This window comes from Carassius auratus, chromosome 34 (assembly GCF_003368295.1).
Source record: "Carassius auratus strain Wakin chromosome 34, ASM336829v1, whole genome shotgun sequence".
NCBI classification, from domain to species: domain Eukaryota; kingdom Metazoa; phylum Chordata; class Actinopteri; order Cypriniformes; family Cyprinidae; genus Carassius; species Carassius auratus.
In genome coordinates, this window is record NC_039276.1 from 21,215,955 (window position 1) to 21,232,890 (window position 16,936).

General features: G+C 36.6%; 1 protein-coding gene across 2 annotated transcripts in view; it reads right to left on the bottom strand.

The window, feature by feature from the left end:
* The window catches only part of mylka (myosin, light chain kinase a), a 70,826-nt gene that overhangs the window by 39,991 nt on the left and 13,899 nt on the right, over nucleotides 1-16,936 (bottom strand). For both annotated transcript variants that reach the window (XM_026218610.1, XM_026218611.1), the window contains exon 2: nucleotides 15,165-15,321. In XM_026218610.1, the coding sequence (XP_026074395.1) occupies nucleotides 15,165-15,320 (156 nt within the window). In that variant the 5' untranslated portion in view covers nucleotide 15,321. The remainder of the gene's footprint in view (nucleotides 1-15,164; nucleotides 15,322-16,936) is intronic.

Sequence of the window (16,936 nt, forward strand, 5' to 3'; positions counted from 1 at the left end):
TATATTACTCAGTACTTTCTTAGATAAGTACACAATAAGTTCATGTCAGTACTGTAAAGATAAAGAGCAACCAGTAATAAAAAAATTTATGGGCATGGTACAGTGCTATACTATTACTATATTACAGTTTTTGAACACTGAAAACTTTCTTAACCTGCTTAGCAAAATTAGCGCTGAACTTGCCTTAGCATGCACCACCACTTATCATGCATTGTTTTCATTCATCCTGAGAAGTCTTTGTCTTTTACATCATTGAAATGTGTGTCCGTTATAGATCAGCATGATGAAAAGAGCACCTGATCCGTCTATAATAGAAGGAACACAAATGCCTGAGTCATTATGGGAGCGGTACAACTGTGCTTCTTGTGAAGTGCTCCAGAGCTCAGACTCTCTCGTGTTCACTTTATTGATCTCTTTCTGCTTGTTTTCTCTTGGTTCTATCAACCATTACATATCTGTGTGCTGACCATGTCTAATAAGGACACCGTATGGATAATCTCCCTCCATTCATCCTCTCTTTGACCAATGTTGGCTTGTTTCATTTCCACACATCTCAGTGAAATTGTTTAACATTGTGCACTGGAAGAAGACCAGAGTAAAATCATGAAACACAATCTTCCTCTCTGTCTGTAAACCAGCAGTGCCGCACATCGACTTCACAGGCAAAAACAAAATTCAGAGGAAACTGCTAACTACTGCAAGCTGCAATGGATTTCAGATCGAATATACACATTTATACGGTTTGATGGCTCAGACAACAGATTGATTCCAGATGCCCCTCCAAAAATTCCAATGCTAAAAAAACTTTAAAAGAAAAACTTTACCATACAGCAAGTGTTTCTAGGAGCACGTCAAGACTGGCCTCTCGGTGACAGGTCCAGTTTAGTGCAGATTTGCCCAAATATAGCGATATTTGCTCTGAAATCTCTATTAAATAAGAGCAGTTCTGGTATTTCCTCTATGCCGGCTGCTGCTTTGTTTTGTGTACACTCTCTCAGTTTGAAGTCTTTACTTTGAGACTTGTGGTCAGGAGCTCTACCTCAAAAATCCAGCAGGACTCACATCCGATGCTGAGGGGAAGAAAAACAGGGATTTTTGTTTGTTTTCTCACACACTATTCATACTGACATCACAAGTAGGGCACAAGTCTTCAGTTAGGCCAGACACAAAGAGGATACTGTTGCATTCATAGTGTATTCACCTATGAACCGAATTCTCATTGTGATTTTTATGAAAAAATGTGAGTGGCATTTGCACAAACTAAACTCACAGTCAATTGTTCTGGAGTGTGTTTCCGCTGCTTACACACTGCTTAAGTACCAAGTATGTTGCATCGTTGGAGAAATTAACTAGCTATGGTTCAACAATAGAGCCTGTCTCCAATGATGTTAAACTGGTGGTGGAGTAATATTTTTGAATTAATCAGTCTGAGATGAACATAAAATCTGAAGACTACTTTGCTATTTCTATTCTGTGTTATGTTGGTTTATTTCCATGTATGAGCTGATGCATGATATTATGATATGATTTATGATTTCATTGTGAGATCCCTCTTAAGTCATTCATTGGAATTCCCCAGGGACTCATATGCACTCAAATGTGAAAGTTAAAAGATGTTAAATAAATTTGCATATATATGGAACGAAAGATAAATATGTTAGCTTTCTAAATTTGCTTTGCCTGTTCTATTTAATAAGACGTCATACTAATTAGAGACTATACTGTACTTCAAATATAAAATTTGTCACGCTGTTTGCAAACACAGAACTGTTGGAGTGTATTGGTAATAAAGGAAACATAACCCTGGGTGGTTGGGTAGGCGCTACTACAGTATGTGGTTGCTAGTGAGTTTCCAGGGTAAAAGCAACAGTGTAAATCAATGCTTATGCAACACAATATGTTGCACAATGAAGGAATTAATTACAACTATTTCCAGATTCCATATTAACTCTGTTGCACATCCTTCATTTGATCCATAGTGGTCGTTAACGATGTCATGCAGGTGGTGGAGTTGTTGTAGTTAATTTATGCCTGTAGAACAGTGCAGGAAGAGTTACATGCTGAAGTTGATTAATTACGGTTAGGGGTGTGTTGAAATAATTAACCTTAAGTAGAGCAGTTATGCTCATACTGTATTATAGCTATAAGCAAACCTCAGCAAACACTATTAAAGCTGCAGTTGGTAACTTTTGACGCTCTAGCGGTTAATAAACAGAACTGCTTGCGTCTTGCGGAAGGACATCGTAGCCGGAACTACTTCTCACTGTTTATGTCTATGAAGAATCACAAAGGTACTGGGTTACTCCGCTGCAGTACCCCCGAAGCAATCTAAAATAGTCCGAATATAAACACTTATTATAGGTGTACCCTAGTGATTCAGGACAAGCTAAAAACATGGTTTGGAAAATGGATTCATGGTGTACTCGCTTATTATATACATTTTGTAAATCTTGAACACAAAAAAAAGTTATGGACCACAGCTCTGATTGGTTGTTTCTTACCGGGAGCGGATAAATTTCTGCAAATGGCAATAGGACCACTGAGAGGAGCCAGAAGAGCTTGATTTTTCCACGGATTATCTATCTCATATTCTACTGTCCGGACATAATGACAGGTTTCACAAATACATTTTTACAAAAGTTACCTACTTCAGCTTTAAATGCACCCTTAGTATATACAAGAATATGTACAGAGGCTAGTGCATTGATAGTAATACGTTGTGACGTAAGTGTTCAAATACTTTTCAGGGGCAATCTATGTGTACACGCAAACACAACAGCAACAGATTAATACAAGACCACATACCAGCTTGTTCTAATACATCAATATAGTTTTTTTTTATGCTACAAGATCTCTAGCAAACAAAACTTAATCTTTTAAGGAGCCCTTTAAACTGCTGCCCAGAATTGAACATCAGACAGCTCAGACATGCTCCAAGGTGAACCAAGAGACAATGCAGAAAACATCCAGTTGGGAAGTTTTTTTTTTTTTTTTTTTATGTTTGTTTTTGGATGTTTTTACTAGCATGCTTTTTATGGGATATATATATTTTTTTTCCAATGACAGTCACTTCTTGTTTGTAATCTAAACATGATGACAACTGCTCAACCAAAACAATGTTGATGAATTCTGCAGTCTGAGATGTGGATGCTCCATGCACAGTTCGGAACTTCTCTGGGCTGATCTGGAGTCAGTATTGGGGATGTTCCACCTGGCTCTCATTATGGGGCCTCAGAGAAATATTCACTAATGACCTGCTGTTACTGAAATACAGCCCAAATTTTACATAGCACATTCTTACATAGCTACCCACCACATATTATAAAAGAGTCACTAAATGCTCAATTTAGTTTATTCTGAGCTATCCATTTAGTAATGTACACATGCCACACACTCTAAACAATCCACTCACAGACTTTATGAATGAAGTGCAATCTGACTATTATGAGTAGCAACTAGAGTTGCATTTACTGAAACATTGCTTTCAAGGCAGCCAAATAATAGTTTTAGGCACCCTCATTGGAAAGACGTCCCTATGGTGACATTTCTGCAAAATGATTACATTGCTTGTTGGACATTTTGCAAGCTTCATGAATTGCCCACATGAAGGTGAATCTGAAAAAGTTGTATTACTTTGGTTGTTGTACGTATCATGGTATTTACGAAAGGAAATGTCCGGTAAGTGGTGCTAAAAGGCAATGCTTTGTTGTGTGTACCACTATAAATCCTACACTTGACCTAACCAATAGAGTTAAAGCAAAACTACAATAAAAAAAGCTTTTGATAAAGCAATCATGTAATTTGATTCTACAAGTATTCAAGCTTTTTTCTCATAACCCATGTTTTATGGGAGTCATCTCTGACCACTCATTTCTAGTTTGGTGGGGTTAAAGAGTACTATGCATGACTGATGAGGCTTTAAGGTACACGCAACTAAAAATGAAAACAAATACATTAAACGGTTTAATTTAAAACGATTGTGAGGAAAGAAAAGCAAAACTGAGATGAATTTTAATATGTAGTGCTCTCTTTCATACATTGTAAACACCTCTCAGAGCTGGGTGGCACACGGTCGCTCTGAACACCCCTCAGGTGATGAAAGTTTATACAGTAAACTGATACGCACCGCTCACATTCCACTGGGTAGTGAGCCAAAACATCAGGTTGTTGTTTGACAGAGAACTCAACCTTATGTTTCCCTCTCCCTCTTTCCTGTTATCACTTTTTCCTGGCTTCACCTTCGCTGTTAAAACCTGGCGAGGTCACGCACCTGAAATACTGCAGCACAATCAATCCAGAGGCTCCCAGAGCACTCAAACACACTGATATCATTAACACATGCTCCTCTCTTTTACACTCCAGCATATTCTCATCAACACAATCTGTATACAGTTAGATATATTTTATGTTAATCTGTATAGATCTTCGTAAAATGCCAAAATATTTCTTAAAAATACCCTGTTTAATATTCACGTAAAACATTTCTAGCAGAACAGATTGGTTTTTATATAAATACATCATCAATTATACTGTATGTTTGAACACAGCATACTGAATGTATGTGTCACAAGAAATGATAAATCGTGAATGTGGTTAAAGTTCATTGGGGAAAAAAGGTGAAACACACAGCAAGGAGTCAGATGTCATGGGTGCAGATGGCAGAAGTGTGGTTCTCCATAGCGTAGGGACTGCAATGTATAGATCAACCTCCCAAATAAATACAAGGGATAATCCAGAACTGAGAGAGCAAAGTTAATCCAGGAACACAGAAACAGCAAAAGACTGCAGAAGAAAACAGGACATGAGAACTAAAACAATCTGACAAAGACAGAGCAGACACAGAGAGACGATATAGGGGAGCTGACGAGCCACAGCTGGTGCCAATCAGCTCACCAGCAGCAGACACGCACACCAGACAGACAGAATAGCCAGTGAACTTAAAAACCGCGACCGTACCCCTCCTCCTAGGAGTGCCTATTGTCAATTGTGAACATAAATAAGGGAGTGATCCAATATGTCCTTTGCAGGAACCTCAAATTCCCTCCTCCAGACCACAACCTTCCCAGTCCACCAGGTGCTGGAATCCACATCCCCTCAGTCTCAAGTCCAGAATACATTTGAACAAATAAAACGTTTTTTCATCAATGAGACGGTGGGGTGGGGTGGGGGGGTGGGGGGTGTTGTAGTGACAGTGAAAGGGCCGTTAAATTTGGGATCTAATTTATTACATACAGAACAGAGAGGAATGTTCTTAGAAGAGAACCACACTTTTTGACCAACAACATAGACAGGAGGCTTTGATCGATTGCAATCGGCCTGGTCGTACGCAACAACACCTCTGGATGAAGGCATGAGCATTCCAGACTTCAGACAAGGTCTGGTAACCTTAACTAAACTCAAATGGAGAGAAGCCCATGGATGACACTGGTAACAAGTTATGTGCATACTGAAACCATGAGAGTTGCGTAATCCAGGAGGATGGATTCTGGTACAATAAACACCGCAACACCCACTTCAAGTCTTGGTTAGCTCGTTCCATTTGGCCATTGCTCTGATGATAAAGTGCAGAAGAACTGACACTCACCCCCAGCAATCGAAAGAATAAATGGAAACAAACTTGGGTCTCCTATCAGAGACCACGTCTGTCAGTAGGCCATCAATGTGAAAGACGTGACCAATGACAGTAACTACTATCTACTATTTCCTGCAGCCTGGAATTAAACTTCTGGTTTCGTCTGGTCAGAGGAGAACTGGTCCCCCAACAGAGCCTGGTTTCTCCCAAGGTTTTTTTCTCCATTCTGTCACCGATGGAGTTTCGGTTCCTTGCCGCTGTCGCCTCTGGCTTGCTTAGTTGGGGTCACTTCATCTACAGCGATATCATTGACTTGATTGCAAATAAATGCACAGACACTATTTAACTGACCAGAGATGACATCACTGAATTCAATGATGAACTGCCTTAACTATCATTTTGGATTATTGAGACACTGTTTTCCTAATTAATGTTGTTCAGTTGCTTTGACGCAATATATTTTGTTTAAAGCACTATATAAATAAAGGTGATTGATTGATTGATTGATCTAATTTGGGCAGGGGAATAAAATAAGCTACCTTACAGAACCAGTCCACCATGGTCAAATGACCATGTTGCCCTGAGAAGGTGGTAGGGCGGTGACAAAATTTAACACATGTAATGAATTAGGTGGATCAGACACATACGTATTTGTTATATGCAACACATAGTGGACAATACCCCTCCCCAACATGCAAAACATGTGGTGGAGAGAACCAGGCCTATGGTTACCATGGTAACAAAGACACACATTTAGATAAGATTGTTTTACAACTTGAAGGAGTGTAGAGTTTTCAATCTAAATTCACTTTGAAACAGACAAAGGTACCCTTGTACAGAGGTACCCTTGTTAACAGAGGTCACAGGTGTGCCATGTTTGGTAAGTTTCGAGTGCATTTTTAATGGTCTAAATGTTCATTTATATGATATGTTGATACCTATAGAAGGTGTTGGTGTTACCAGAATCTTTAAAAGTTTCTTCATCAACATCAAAACAAAGACCATAGGCAAGACATATGCCTGAGAACAAAGGGTCCTAAAAATTTCACTCCAAAGCTACCATTTCTCATTGGCTCACTCAAGTCCTGAGGGTGTAACATTGTCACCCTTTATAGAAAATGTTTTTCAGATGCAGAAACTACAGGGCAAGATGCAGAGCTAAGAGTCCTCAAGAACCCAACCTAAGCTTGTGCCAGGTTTTCAGACTAGTCTTTCAAGATCTCAAGATTCAAGATTTCAAGACCTCAGTACCTCAAGATCCTCCCATTCAAACTGGTTCTTTCTCATCACCTAACTTCAGCCAACCTACTGGAGCCCCAAAGTGCATCTGGACTCTATTCAAACAGGCAAGACGTTCAAGTATCAAACTTAGTCTTATTAATTGATATATTAAGTATCATATGCACCTTTTACAAAGGTGTGTTTGAACTAAGAAACAGAGAGCGCTTGAAGAAATCCCAGCGTGGGTTTGATTGAAGGTCTTACAACTAGCACAGACGGAACAAGCCAAAACAATACTTTGTATGTCAAAAGTCATACATTTCCACCAGAAACTATCACTTAACCAGAGAAATTGTACGATTAACACCTGGATGGCTAACTTTTGAACTAAAGGTTTATGCTTGAATATTTTTTTTCCCCTTAAACTAGAAATTCATTTTTTGAAATGGGTGAGTTGGAGCAGCATAAATGTGAACTCCTTCAATACTATTTAAAAGGTAACCCGGACTGCAGCCCATGAAAATGCTTTGCATACATTTCTTGAAGTAGCCTAATGATATGAGTACATATTTTATACAGACTCCATATCACCATGCTGCGTATGCTCTCACAGAAGAGCATAGGCAGCACGGTGATATGTAGTGACACAGAGGAGACCACTGACAAAGGAATTATTGAATAAAGTTATTTTTGTTTTCTTTGCTAACAAAAAGTGTTCCCGTTGCTTCATATAACACAAATTGCACGTCTGATGGCAGATGGAGTTTTCTGATGATGACTTTTCATACCTTTTATGGACCTTGACACTGTTATTTATTTGGCAGTCAATGGGACAGTCTCAAGCCTCCAGGTTTTCATCCACAATATCTTAAATTGTGTTCTGAAGATGAACGGAGCTTTTACAGGTTTGGAACAACATGGGGGTAAGTGATTAATGACAAAATGTTCATTTTAGGGTGTAGTATCACTTTAAAAGTGTGTCTAGGTAGCCAAATTACTTCAGATATTGCAACAGAAACAATATATATATATATATATATATATATATATATATATATATATATATATATATATATATATATATATATATATATATATATATATATATATATATATATATATTTATTTATTTATTTTATATATCAATGTTATTTATACTTAATAGTTGATATATATATATATATATATATATATATATATATATATATATATATATATATATATATATATATATATATATATATATATATATATATATATAGTCATGGCCAATAATATTGGCACCCTTGGTAAAGGCTTTGAAAATTCATCTGCATTGTTAATCCTTTTGATGTTTTATTTAAAAAAAAAATCTAAAACATTTATTCTTTCATTGGATAATAGGAAGTTTAAAACGGAGGGGAAATATCATTATGGAATTAATGTTTTTCTCAAATACTCGTTTGACACAATTATTGGCACCCCTAGAAATTATTATGAGTAAAATATCTCTGAAGTATATTCCCATTCATATTCACAATTTTGAGCACTCTAGCATGATTATAAACATGACATCATCCGGCTCTGGCTTCCTGTTTCACACAAATATAAAGAGGAGGGAAAACAAAGCCCAAATTCCCTTAATCATCCATCAAAATGAGTAAAACCAAAGAATATATTTCTGATGTGCAGCAAAGATAACTGAGCTTCACAAATCGGTGAAGTGGCTTTAAAAAAGCTAAAGCAGTGAAAATTCCCATTTCCACCATCAGGGCAATAATTAAGAATTACCAATCAACAGAAAATGTTATGAATCTGCCTAGAAGAGGTCATGTGTCTATATCGTCCTAATGTGTGGTGAGAAGGAGAGTTTGAGTAGCTGAAGACTCTCCAAGGATCACAGCTGGAGAATTGCAGAAAAAGGGTTCAGTCTCTGGTTCAGAAAACCTTTAAAAAGAATTGTCAAACAGAACCTACATCACCATATGTTGTTTGGGAGGGTTACAAGAAAAATTCTCCTAGCTCATTCAAAAACAAACTAAAGCATATTCAGTTATAAGCCATGACTGGAACTTCAAATGGGACTGACTTCTATGATCAGATGAAACTAAAAATGAGCTTTTTAGCTGCAAACACTCAAGATGGGTTTGGTGAACACAGAGAAAAAAAAAGTACCCCATGTGTACAATGAAATATACTGCTGTATTTTTGATGTTGTGGGCCTATATTTATACTGGAGGTCTTGGACTACTTGTTTAGCATGGCATCATGGATTCTATCAAACACCAACAGATAAAAAAAAATCAGTAAGTGACTGACTCTGTTAGAAGTCTTATAATGGGCCATATTTGGATCTTCCAACTGTACAATAATCCAAACACAAACCTCAAAAACAACACCGAAATGGGTCACTAAACTCAAAACCAAGCTTCTGCTATAGCCATTCCAGTCCTCTGACCTGAACCCTACAGAACATGAGAGGAGTGAACTGAAGAGGAGAAGCTGGGAATCTGAAGGGTCTGGAGTGATTCTGGATGAAGGAATGGTCTCTGATCTCTTGTCAGGTGTTCTCTAACCTCATCAGGCATTATATGAGAACATTTAGACCTGTTAAACCTAAAAGGGTGCCATTAATTGTGGCCAATGTGTATTAGAGAAACACATACACACAAACACACACACACACACATATATATATATATATATATATATATATATATATATATATATATATATATATATATATATATATATATATATATATATAATATTTTGTACTGATAAATTAGAAAAAACTTATGAACTTATGTATTAGCTATTTTGGACGGCTGTAATAGAATTGGACAGAAAAAGATTAATAAGAGAGTGAGAGAAAGGAAAAAAGAGGAAAAGCAGTAAGTATGTGGAAGTAAGAGTCTACCACATCTGTTTCTAATAAGCTCCTGTTCAATCCCAGTTTTCAGAAATTCAGTGTCTTACTGCTTCTCACAGAGTGAGAGAGAGAGAGAGAGAGAGAGAGAGAGAGAGAGATCATAATTACTATAGTGACAAACCAAAATTTAGCAAGTACCTCTCATCATGCGTTTACAATAAAGACGTGAATGATTCTCAAATCATGGAAGATTTTGAGCAGATGTGAGCTGTTTTAAGTAATTACATCTATGATAATGCATGCTGGATTATAAAAATCTAGCAAATTCAATATTATAAGGAGAGAGCCGAGCCATATCTAAATACACATATATGTGGGAGTGTACTCTTCTGACTTGGGTCGGCACCTTAGCAACAAAAGTTACAAAATCAACAAAACAAAACCTGTTTCTTTATAATAGACACCATTCCAAATGCTTACAGGATAATGACTGATATTGTGCCATGTATATTACATAGGTATATAAAATTCCCTCAGCGGTAGGGTTGCCATATGTGCCATTCATATGGGACATGTCCTGGCCAGGATTTTAATATTACCTAAAATATCCAAAACAGTTTGAACAGTAACATGCAAGTATTGTACATAATCAACCAATCGTAGGACTGTCCATGAGAAGGTGAGATCTACAGAGAACGACAAAGCGATGAAAATATGCAAACATGTTTGTTTATTCATTTGACTTGAAGCATCTGTGCACTGATCAAAAAAAAAAAAAAAGAAAACACCAAAGAATCTGAAAGCATAAGGAGCTATCTGTTTTGCTCTCTATATCTCTCATGAATGTCTCACAATGTTCTACTTGCAGTGTAGAAAACACAAAACCTGGATATTTTAGGCAATATTAAAATGCTGGCTGGCGAGTGTCCCATATGAACGGCACTTATGGTCACCCTACTCAGAGGCCATTGGAGGTCCCCATCCCCTGAGTATTAGATCCTGGACTACATTTCCCAGATCCTACCACATACCTGGACTGATTGCACTCAGACCTGTTCTGCATTTCACAAAAAACTTAAGCACTACATACGCTAGGCTCAGTGCGAAGTCTTGTATTGCCATAATCTAGTTTTCTACTGTCTTGCTTGGTCTTGTCTCTGTTTGGACTATTGTTATTATTGCTGCCCGCCCTTTTAACTACTGCCTGGTTTGTTTGGATTATTTGTTCTGTCTTTTTGCTGCCTGTCCAGATTTCCAGCCTGTTATGACCACGGTTACTGTTCTGCCAATGTTGCTGTTGTTACTCTGGATATTACGGCCCACACTGTTTGTACAATGCTACTGTTAAACCACGGATGGATCTTAACCCCAGCTCCTCTGAATCATCGTCACATACTTTTTGGTCTTCAGATGTTTCTTCAATACAATATAGATGGAATAACCACGGACACTTCCAGTTTTCCAAAACTAAAATAAGGCCTAACGTCTAAAGCATGATATACTGATGCCACTGTAGCTCTTTTGAGCCATACAAAATTAAATATTTGCTTCTCTGTCCCTGTGAGAGAGATGTCTGACAGTTTTATTGTGGATTGTGCTTAGATTGCTGCTGAACTGGATCTTGCTTAGGTCATATGAAGAGTTTTAGGGCATTTCTTGCTCTACACTATAATACTAATAATGTAGTTTCTGATGGTTTTGTCCTTTGTCCCTCTGTGTGCGTGTGTGTGGTCAGCAATCTAGGACAACATGGCCACATGTTGCCCACAGTCGGTTTATGTGCTGCTGATGCATCATTTTTATATTAACCCGCCTTTAAGTCTATTGTAAAAAAAAAAAAAAAAAATGCATACTTTGGTAGATCACTTGACCTGTCAGTCAGACACTCATTTCCTATTTAATAGGGCGGTTCTTGGACATATAAATGGCAGTCTAAATTCCTGACTCTGGGAGACTAGGTCACTGTGTTATAGATCACAGTGCAACTTGTGTCAGATCACTCTTGTCTCTTGAGAACCAGAAAAAGGTCTCTGCACACGGTGCCCCTGAACTTTCACACTCAACAATAAATCTATCCAATGGGAGTATATGCATGTGCACGTGTGTCTGCTAAAATCTACTTTATTATACAGTGTATCAAGTAAATAGGCCTACTTCTTGAGAACCAAGTTTTTTTTTTTTTTTTTGTAATTCAGAGTGTATATAGATTATTCAAACCTTATTATCAAACACGGATCATTGCTTTTACACAAATAATTTAAAATATACACTTTAAATGGAAAGTTGACCCAAAAACTTTCACTTACCCTCATGTCGATTCAGACCTAAAAGGCTTTTTTTGTTTTATTATTATTATTATTTTTTTTTCAAAACACAAATTAAGATTTCTTTTTAAGAAACTTGAGAGGTTTCTGTCCCTAGGCTGTTAATGTTCTGGTTCACTGTTTGTTTTCAATTATTTTTCTATTATTTTTTTGTAAAGACTGTAGGAACATGTTCACCTAATCTAACTGTAACTAAATGACATGAAGTCTTACCTCATAACTTCCTCATAAATTAATATCCATTAATTATTAGCATCAATTATCTTTTTATGTAGTCCAGATTATAATTTAAAACCTTTCACTCTGGACAACCGAACAACCCAGTTGGAACATTTAAGCTAATTTGTGAAGTTTATAAAATTAGTCTACTGTTTTTCCATACTTTATGCATCTAGAAAAAATCAATGTCACATTTAGGCATCAATGTTGGTATTGTGTGTTTTAGGTTCAAATCACTTGAAAGAGACGATTTTGAAGAGGATCATACTTATCATCGCTATTAGCAAGTCACAGAGAGGCAAATTAGCTCAACTGAACTGAAAAAGGCTATTAAAGTGGAATGAATTAGAATAAGTTCTCACCTTTGAAATCAATTCTCAATTCCGAATTGATTGTTCGGTAATCGATACCCAGCTCTATCTGTCACTCCTAGTTTAGGTAACCAAAGAGTTACAAAAAAATGAATATGACTGCATTAGATGAACAGATCATTTATGTTTATTGATCATTGTTTAGATAATAAATAAAAGCCTAATAATAAATGTTTTAAACATATAAAGTATCTCTTCCCAAACCGTCGATCCGTATGAACTCGTTTTTTAACTTTTTGGATCTTGTAAGATTTGGTTATCTGGACTTTCAGTGTAGGAACAGAAACCTTTTAAGTTTTATTAAAACTATCTAAATTTGTAATTCAAAGATTAAGCAAAGTATTATGGGTTGGAACAACATCAGAGTTTTCAGAATTTTCCTTTTGTGTTTCTATCCCTTTAACTGAACGATTTTACCCAAACCCCGTGAAACCTCATGCCTCAGTATAAGTTTTGATGCTTGACTTCACCTCGCAGTGGCCTGAAGAAAACAGGAGTACAACAGGAAACCAGGAGTCACAAGACAAAGGTATTTTAATCCCTGTTTGTGCTCTTTCTGCTGTCTCACAGAACGCCTAGAACAGGACTCACAACTTCAGTCTCACATTCAGTCTTTTCAAATGAAAAATATGCCCATCATCTTTTGAAATAAAAGAAACAATCAGAACTCTTAGCATTCCCCCAGTCCAAAAAAAAGTGCATTTATTGTAAAAAAAAAAAAAAAGACTTGTTCCAAACATCCACAACATGTATAATCAACATTTCCTATTAAAGAATGGTGGTGAGAGTGTAGATGAGGGATACAGATATATAGGTTATAATTATAATTATTACTATATTCATTATTAAATTCTAATGAATATTGATTAAAAAAATTAGACCATATGAATGACAAGATATGAAAGCTTTAAGCTGCTGCAGGAATAAATGAAAAGTTTAAGCCAGTCAAAAGCTGAAACCAAATTAAGAAAGTGCAGTGCATGAAAGTCCATGTTAAAAATAGAGCTAAATTCTTTGTGTTGTTTTCATGATGTGATGTTCTCAGCCTAGGAATGTTAGCTAAGAGCTAAAACAGAGACCGTCTGTGTGATAATGGATGTGAATTCTGCCAAAGTGCTAATACATGAATATAGAGGAGATCCTGTCAGACTTTCCACTGACAGCCATAACAAATTCACCCCATCCAGCAGCTGTACCTGTGCCTGCTAGAACACTTTACACTTCTGACAATTCTGAGCTAAACTTGCAGAAAACCCTCATGTCATATGGAAGCACTACAATAGAAAACATTTTGAAACAGGGCTGTGTGATCTGAAATGAAATGTCCATTAATCTGCATGCCAATGAATTACAGTACTACAAAGACAACTCGATTTGTATATTTTCTGAAGAAATTGTGAGTGGTGTATACCCACCACAAACTGCCTTTTGGAAGTAGCCTAAACAAAACTCAATAATTATATTGTGAACAATAACACCAAAATGCATCTGAATTCAACAGGTGAAAATAATTGAAGGTTGTAAAATGCTTCAATAACAGATGATGGTCTCTTTGTAAGATTAAGGGCCTCCTTCAATGTAAAACATTGTCAAATGGTGATGAAAACGGCATCAATTAGAGTAAAAAAAAAATAATAATAAAAGAAAATTATTTTCTTACTTTTAAGGCCCTGATATATTCACAGCAAAGTTATGTTTAGTTTCTTTGCTTAGGAGTAAAAAGATTACAAATATCTGAGCAGAATTATGTTCTGCAGGCTTTCCTTTCAATAAAAACAAGAACAACAAAAAAGAGAGAAAACTTATAGTACAATCTGCAATATTTAATTAAAATTGCTAGAGCCTTTATGTAAATGGACTGTGTGCTGCATGTGTGCAGTCAATGACACTTACACCCTAAATATACAAATGAGGAATGTTAACCTAGGCTTTAGGAATGTACAGTGTGAAACGTCATCTTGTGAATATCTCACATTACTCAGTAACTCAATAACTTGGATTACCCTGCTGGTAAAGTACGAGTAGTGTGAAGTGTGAAGCAACTGAACCCAGTATTCTGTTTGTCCTGGGTCTAGAATCAAGTGTGAAGTCCTCTCTCTGCTTGATTTGAGATATATACCTGTCTGTACCGCGAATAGTGCTCGAATTCTGAAGGTTACTCCCTCAGACTGTCTCCTTCCCCCTGGCCTCAGACAGCACACACAGAGCTCTCCTCTATTTGCCTGCTGTGTCAGTCTGTGACCACAAGGAAGTGTCCAAATGCACATCTTCCTGTCCTCAACACACTCGCTTAGCATAATGAAACACAGATGTTTGCCTAATAAAAATTTTCAAAAGAAAAACTCATCATCTAAGCTTGCATAAGATTTGATATTTCTCTGCTATCAGCTGAGGTTGAGGATGAAGGGGGAAGGAGGAAGGCTTGACATTTCAAAAGAAGGGTCACATTTTTTAAAACTCTCTAGGTATTGCAATAGAGCTAGTCTAAAATAGATTATTGTTGGGAGTCTTGAATGAAATTCATTGGCAGACACCGTGTCTGCTTTATTGCACTGCTGAGAATACATTTCTGGCTGACCATTAGGGCTATGAAGAATCTCTCTCACCTTCCCTTCAAGGCGCGCGGTACCCCCTTGGTAGACGCGGGTATTACGTGGCGGGAGGGTAAAAACAGGAGGCTCTGTGCTAGGAGAACCTCGTCCCAGAGTCAGAGTCATCTTGGAGACATGAGATCCTGTAACAAACTGAACGTCACCCATCATTCTGCAAATACAAGAACAACAGAAGAGATTTGAGTTTCATGTCAAGTTCACCTCACCAAGTTGTTAAAATTGTGGCTGATGCAAAAATATTTAATGTAAAAAATCAAAAAAGGTGCTTGATGATTTTTGAACAGGCAGGAGAATGCAATGCAGTGAATGTTTTTAAAATTCATAAACTGATTGTAGTTCACATAGTCATGTTTATTTATTTTTATTTATTTATTTATTTATTTATTTTTACATGTATTGTGATCCCTCCAATGAGTTTCAGGATTTTCATGAATTTCATATGACAAATTCTAAATGTTCGCACACAGTATTTAGAACGGCATATGTCCATGCTTTTGATCTGGTCTCTGTAGAGTGATGTACTTTTTATAATGCACTTACTGTATAAGGATCATAAGTGTTTTTTTTTTTTTTTTTGTCAATGCATGTTTCTATGCTTTCTCCTGGCACCTTAATGTGAAGACACAATTATAAGTGATTCATTGATCCATTAATTAATGGTAGACAGAGAGGTGTTTGGAGAAACCCATTTAAAAACATTTTGCAATTCCATTTGGTGATGCTAGTGGTATAGAGATGTTATACGTACTCTAACGATATCAATAAGTACAGGTTATAACATATTTAGAAATTATTAGTATTAAGCCCTTAATTAATATATTGTTACTTAGCACAAAACAGTTTTAAAGTTTAAACATAAACTTCACCTCATTATCCAAGGAAACAATCTAGTTGACCACAGACCAAGGGGTATACATGTCAATATTTTATACCTTAAATGGAGTTCATAAAAGTGCATCTACCCATAAAAGGTAAAAAAAAAAAAATATATATATATATATATATATATATATATATATATAAAATAAAAATAAAAATAATGTGGTATCCTAAATCCAGTCGACAGGCGATACCATTACAAATGTACATATCTGATACTTTCAAACACAAGCAAACTCAAATATAGGGCAACAGCGAGTGAAAACACAGCCGTTTTCTCTTTAAGAGGTCTGCAGATTGTAACACATGGGGCGACCACCTCTCAGGCTGAACAAATGAGCCTGTCTCACTCCAGATTTACACAGAGGATGTTACACTCGATTCATTAGGGAATCCAACCTAATCTATCTACTACCACTATGAGTGTCTAGCATCAGAGTTCTGAAGACTACTTTTATATTAACCAAAACTCACATCGAATGCTCCAGAATAAATGCAAACTAAATCAGTCATCATGCATTAATTATTCTTTCATCTGGATCTGCCAAAAGGATGCTTTATAACTTTAATTAAAGTTAATTAATTAAAGGGTTCAGATATGACAGAGAGCAGCATGCATGCAAGGCATGCAACCTCACAGGATAGGTAAATACAGCTGGATCTTTGACGGGCTTTCCTTCTCTCTCTCACTCTTCCTCTCTCTGTTAAAATTTTTCACCATTGTGCTTATTGGCAGACTCCAGACATGCTTTCACATGGTTGTTTTTGAGCACTGGCTTCTTTTGTGCAACACTCACATTATGCTGAAATCTAGATATGGTCGACTGGTCCATCTTCACCATGTTCTCAACTGCTGTACTCTTCAAGCTCTTTCAAAGTGATAGTTG